Source organism: Solea senegalensis, linkage group LG4 (assembly GCF_019176455.1).
Source record: "Solea senegalensis isolate Sse05_10M linkage group LG4, IFAPA_SoseM_1, whole genome shotgun sequence".
Classification (NCBI taxonomy): domain Eukaryota; kingdom Metazoa; phylum Chordata; class Actinopteri; order Pleuronectiformes; family Soleidae; genus Solea; species Solea senegalensis.
In genome coordinates, this window is record NC_058024.1 from 23,625,400 (window position 1) to 23,631,623 (window position 6,224).

The 6,224-nt window shown below is 41.1% G+C and overlaps 1 protein-coding gene across 1 annotated transcript; it reads right to left on the reverse strand.

The window, feature by feature from the left end:
* Window positions 1–224: 224 nt before the first annotated feature.
* rdh20 (retinol dehydrogenase 20) lies at window positions 225–2,847 on the reverse strand. The gene is made up of 5 exons (XM_044024217.1): window positions 2,319–2,847; window positions 1,202–1,300; window positions 927–1,072; window positions 696–827; window positions 225–595 (listed from the first exon to the last, which is right to left on the reverse strand). The coding sequence occupies exons 1-5, from the start codon at window positions 2,769–2,771 to the stop codon at window positions 478–480; spliced, it is 948 nt and encodes a 315-aa protein (XP_043880152.1). The 5' UTR covers window positions 2,772–2,847; the 3' UTR covers window positions 225–477.
* Between the last annotated feature and the right edge of the window lie 3,377 nt (window positions 2,848–6,224).

A 6,224-nucleotide genomic window follows, 5' to 3' on the forward strand; every position in this document is an offset into this window, starting at 1 on the left:
TTCTCAGTGATTATGATCCAATGCATCATCTCTGTATTTTGAGATAAGCCCCAATTGTGTAACACAGCGTGTGTAAAGTAGACACAGAAGGTACACAGTGCAGTCTGGATGTGTGTGTGAGTGTGTGTGTTTTTATCTTAACATTTTTAATCACTTACGTCAACATAACGCAGCACAATATTTTGTTTATGTGGTTTAGTTACAGATATTTGAGGCTCTTCTCATTCCCGTTTTGATCCGTTCAGGTTTTAATCCGTTTTATTGTTGCACAGTTGAGAAGGGACTTGACACTTTATTTTACTGTGTACTGTTGACACTTGGCAGAGTCGTCATTTAGTACAGGAATAAAATCTGAAGTCACACAATTCTCACTCTGTCACATAAATCTGCCTCTTTTTTTTTTTTAAACAAAAGCATTTTAAAATGATATTTAAACTTAATATTGATCTTTTAATCCCAACGTTGTCATAGGTGGGACTATTCAACCTTAATGCAGCCATTAGCCACTTGTCTCTTATTATCAATGAAGGGGTACATGCACTTGTCGGACCCCATGAAACGATACATGACCACGTTGGATTCCCATGGCAACAGCCTGAAAGAGAACAAGGAGAAAGTGAGTCACACCTTTGGAAAAGTAGATTTATTTATGGGGGTTTTTTCTTCATACAAAGGTGAGAGGCTTTTATACTCACGCTCTGGCGAGGAAAGGGAGGTAGGTGAGACGAGGGATGCACACCAGTGGTTGGTCTATGAGGATGGCGTTCATGGCCTGCTCAACGCAGTACTGGGGCTCTAGGGGAGCGAAGATCAGCTCCACTTCCTCCCTATAAAGGACATTTATATCGCCTTATCGGTATTTACTTAAATATTCAATGAGACGTGATTGAAGTAAGTGAAAAATGACTGATGATTTAGTGACGTACCGTATCCTGCAGCCTTCAAACATGCCCGTGTCCACAATGTAGGGACAGACGAGGGTAGTCTTCACACCTTGAACCTCTTCAGTCAGCAGCTCATGGGCTAGAGACTCGTGAAATCCCACTGCAGCAAACTTACTGGCGCAGTAATCCTGTCCCAATCCAACAAAACACACCAGACCTTTTATTTTTTTTCTCATGCAGGATCCATATTTGATAATAAACTTTTAATCATTATCTTGTCTTGACCCCCCTGTCACCCCCCCCGCATACTGGTTCACCTCGACACCAGCTGTGCTGAAGAGACCGAGGACACTGGCGATGGTCACGATGTGGCCGTGATTCTGGGCCTTCATCTGGGGAAGGAAGGCCTTCACTGTCTGAGGTACACAAACACACACACACACACACACACACACACACACACACACACACACACGCACAACATCCTGTAAAGTGTTCACATGACCTGCCGTGACTTAGATATTGCTCAATGTGTGAGGGGAGATTATGTTGCACGAGCAGCTACGCATTAAGAGGATTTCCATCAGAGTCCTATAGCACCTAGTGTGAAGGGGATAAAGTTATTAACGCAGTACATTTTGCGTTTGTCACGCTTGTTACAAATAATCAACACTGTTCCACTGATGACTAAGCATCCCAGCCACAGCAAATGCTGAGTCACTGTATGTGGAATGTTTCTATCATTATTCCCAGAACTGATTCAAATTACAGTCGAACACGCGCGTTATTAGTGGTCACAGTTTTGACAATCTATATATATATATACTGTATATATGATAATAATAATAATAATTATAATGATGATAAACAAGGTTCATCTCCATACAAAGAGTATCAGATGCTGCAAACAGAACACACTGAACAGAACACTCTCCAGTTGCACCTTTTTATCTCATAACCGGCACAAAAACTGAAATAATTCCATTATTTTGCTATGCATTGCATACAGATCATTGAATCACATGATCCATTTATCGATTAGGCCAGTTTCATAATAATCTCCATTTGATAGTTACTCCAAACTTTGCATTTTTTACTCAGAAACTTTTCACCTCACTTTATTTTTTCATAATCTTTTTATGTTTATGTCTTATTATTGAAAATACTGTATATAATCTCACTGCAGTGGAGACATAAAATGTAGATTGTAGAGACGGATGATTAGTGTTGTTCAGGAACTGCTTACTGACGTTATGCAGTATTTTTGCATTGCTTTTTATCATTAAACTGAAAAAAAAGTATTTGGGCCAAGAATTCAGCATCAATTATCAGCCACTGGCTGCACTGATTTCTAAAGATCGGCATCGGTCCACATCAGTCCACATCGGTCGACCTCTACCTCCACACGTAATATACAGATTTGAGACTTCTCACCCAGAAGTGGGCGTGACTGTTGACCTTCATGGTCCTCTCCATCAGTTCATCTGGACAGTCCAACATGCGCTCCCCCGCCACCACGCCGGCGTTGTTCACCAGTATGGTGACGTCTCGGCCCAGGTCCTTCCTCACGAGCTCAGCGTTGCGATACACGTCCTCCCGCTTGGTCACGTCCACCGTGTACACGTGCGCCTTACCCCCCATCTCGTGCACCAGCTTGGCTGTCTGCTCGTTGCAGGTGCTGCTGATGTCCCACAGCACCACGTCCGCGCCGTGTTTGGTGAATTCCTGAGCAAACAGACGACCCAGGCCCCCTCCTGATCCGGTGATCAGCACCAGCTCACCCTCGATTTGCTTGGTACGCGGGCGCATGATGACCCGCAAGGAGTTGCGCAGGATGAAGTAAATTACATCCAGCAGCATCATCTGGAGGTCCATTAGAAAAATCATGTTCGATAAAGTGCTGCTGATGGTCTGCAGACAGCCAAGCTGGTGTTTTCCGTCCTTCGTTGACGCTCGGCCTCCATCCTCGGTTTATTTAAACTCTCACACTCCTACAGGATTAGAGGAAATACTTTGAGCTCCTAAATACAACCACGTTTGTTGTAATCTGTGAATGAATGTGTTTTCACCATTAATGGGGGGGATAACGTGCCGGGGTGGGGTTACAGCGAGTCAGAGAGTCTTGAAGCCCAAAGGACTTTGTTCAAGCTACCTTCAGTGTTCTCTACACATGAAACGAGTGAATAAAAGATTGATTTCGTACAGATCGTACAGGCCGACCTGTCCAGGGTGTTCCCTGCCTTTCGCCTTATGTCAGCTGAGATTGGCACCAGTGATCTTCACGTGGAGGATAAAGTGGTAGAAGATGAGTGAGTAAGTGTGTGAGATGGTACAGACAGTACAAATGAAACTGCTGGTGATGGTAGGTGAGGCTTTGGAGGATGAAGAATCTTGGTTTTGGGGACAAAATGTCCCGAAGCAGAAGAGAACAACATATTTAAAAAGATGGCAGGTTAACACAGATGATTTATTGCTGTTGTTAGAGGATAACTTTTTCAATTGACACTCCCCCCCCGAGAAAATGTGTGGCCAGAAAGTTATCTTGTCTTGATGCCAATTCAAAGTGATGTGCACTGCAGCTTTTGCATTGTACCACTGATCCACAGCCCTCCCAATTGACGGCACAATGAGATTGTCTGTTACATGTATATATAAAATACCTAAATCAGGCGTCATATACTCATATCTACTATAATAAGTGTAGAATCATAAGGTTTTTGTGGAGGTCTCACTGTGGTGCTTAATCAAACAAATCAGTCTCCTGTAAGATACAAATCAACTTCCCTGCTGCCGTGAGACTCGTATGATTATGAGGAGATTATGCATATGAACTGTAAACCTCTACATTAAGTCCAAAGACGGCTGCTTGCTGTGTGTCACGTTTTGTCGTGTGTGTTTGAGGTGAACACAGTCTGCATTGTTTACGTCCCGTGGAGATAAATTAGCCCTATATTCACAGCATTCCCCTCCTTTCCCACACTTGTTGTCAGTTTCTAACTTTCTGTAGGAATACTGTATATTTACAAACGGAATAACAGTAACGTAAAGCTTATCTATGTGTGTGAAAAGCCAAATGACACTGACTGTGTATATATGTTGGGTTGTAAACACATTACTGTGATGTCACGGTTAAAATAGACGGTTTTATTCCTGGCCTCTGGTGTCTGTTAAACTTTGGACACATATATACGCTGCTCTGTTTTTACTTGACCCACATTACCTGTTACGTGTGCTCTGAGAGTGTGTGTGTGTGTGTGTCTCCTCTGCAGTGGAGTACAGAGTATGTAGGTTAGTTGTGATGGGTCACATTTACAAGATTAGTGTGTTTGTTCCCATTTGGACTACACCCTGTGTGACAGATCGAGTGGGAAACGGTGAAAACAACCACTAGATGGCAACATTGGCTTTTTTTTTTAGCTCTTTTTATCCCTCCCTCCCTCCCTCCTTTCCTGCAGCGATTGGCCTCCTCAATAGCAGGTGGTGGGGAATCCTGGATGCAGGGGTGTGTGGAGGCCTGTATCTGCCCAACAGCCCATAGCTTCCTCTTCATCTGACCAACTCCCTCCTGCTGTGTGTTGCTTAAACCAGGGTCTCTCAATCCGGGTCGTGGGGACTCACTGCCCTGCATGTTTCAGATGCTTCCCCTGCTCTAACACACCTGATTCAAACGGTCAGCTATTCAGCAAGCACTGCAGATGCCTGATAATGACCTATTTATGTGAATCAGGTGTGTTGGAGCAGGGGAAGCAGGGCAGTGAGAAACCCATGTACAGAACAGCCTTCCTATTAAGACGACTTTTTAAGACTGGTCTGTAAATCTATTTTTAGTAAGACTGGTGCCTTTTTTTTTTACTTAAAATGACCAAATGTAATCTGTCACCACATTAAAGTGCAACTACATGTACATCTTCTAACGAAGGTGACTGGAGAGTCTCATTCTCAGTGAGAGTACGACTACATTTCTACACTTTGTTCCACAAAACCTTTAAAAATACACGCTCCTGTCTATTTTAATACCTCAAATTTATAATAAAATGAAAGTGGACAATTCACGGATCTGTGAATCTATTATAGTAAAGCCTTTTAGTCGCATTGACCACATGTAATCTGTCACTTCATATAACATTGCTCAAATGTCCGGATTTCTGCACTTTATTCCACAAAACCTTTAAAAATACACACTCCTGTCAACTTTTATATAATAAAATGAAAGTGGACAAATACACACTGATGTGTGAATCTATTTTAGTCAAGCCTTTTAGTCATACTGACCACGTGTAATTTGTCACTTCATATAAAAAATGGTCAAACATCCTCATTTCCGCACTTTATTCCACAAAAGCTTTAGAAATACACACTCCTGTCTACTTTAATACCTCAAATTTATAATAAAATGAAAGTGGACAAACAAACACTGATGTGTAAATCTATTTTAGTCAAACCTTTTAGTCATACTGACCACGTGTAATCTGTCACTTCATATAAAACATCCTCATTTACGCACTTTATTCCACAAAAGCTTTAGAAACACACGTCCGTGTGAAATGAAAGTCAAACAATTCCTCGTCAAAATGTAAAGTGATCTGATTTATTTCATCTTCAGTCATCAAAGGGAAACGTTGCTTTTCTTAAGAAATAGAAATATCTTAGGACAATGAGACACTTTTCTTTTTTTTTTTCTGTTTTTTTTTGTTTACATGACAAGGCTCTGGCTCTGTGTGAATCACAACCAGTCACGACGCCAAAGTTACAACATGCACAGAACAATAGAACATTGATACAGAAACGACAGCATAGAAAGTCAACAGGTAAAAATTATTGTTATTTGTTTTGTTTTTTTCGTTTGCTTGTTTTTACAAAACAGACAGCTTAGGACCTACAAACAACATTTTATAAGAGCTGGCTGAATTTCATTCAGTTATCTTTTATTTATTTTTTTTCAGTTCCCTGGAAACAGTGTACTTTACAAAGACTGATGGCTTAGGCAAGGTTGGGGTCAATTCCACAGAGAGCTCAAAATGTAGAAAAAATAGAGTCTATGTTTTTTTAATTTGAACTAATTTGTCTCATGCTCTAATACTGTTTCCTTTCATAGTGTTTTGTGTGTTTTTTGTACATAATCAAGGCATCTTGAATCGACCCCAACCCTGTAATACAGTGTAAGATTGTGTGGAATTAGGCTACGTGCTAAAGCAGTGGTTCTCACTGGGTTTTTGGAAACTACCACATGTCCCTGTAAGGGTTCTAACAAAAACAAACAAAAAATAAAAAATAAAAATAAAACGACTCTTAACAGTTAAAGCAGCTAACGCAACAACCAAATTTTGTTTTAGACTTCAG

Excerpts from the sequence above, each read along its gene's own strand:
- rdh20 (XM_044024217.1), bottom strand. The coding sequence starts at position 2,771 with ATGATTTTTCTAATGGACCTCCAGATGATGCTGCTGGATGTAATTTAC. Across the intron at positions 1,301-2,318 it reads ACAGTCACGCCCACTTCTGG|ACAGTGAAGGCCTTCCTTCC; the intron begins GTGAGAAGTCTC and ends TGTGTACCTCAG. Across the intron at positions 1,073-1,201 it reads TCAGCACAGCTGGTGTCGAG|GATTACTGCGCCAGTAAGTT; the intron begins GTGAACCAGTAT and ends GGATTGGGACAG.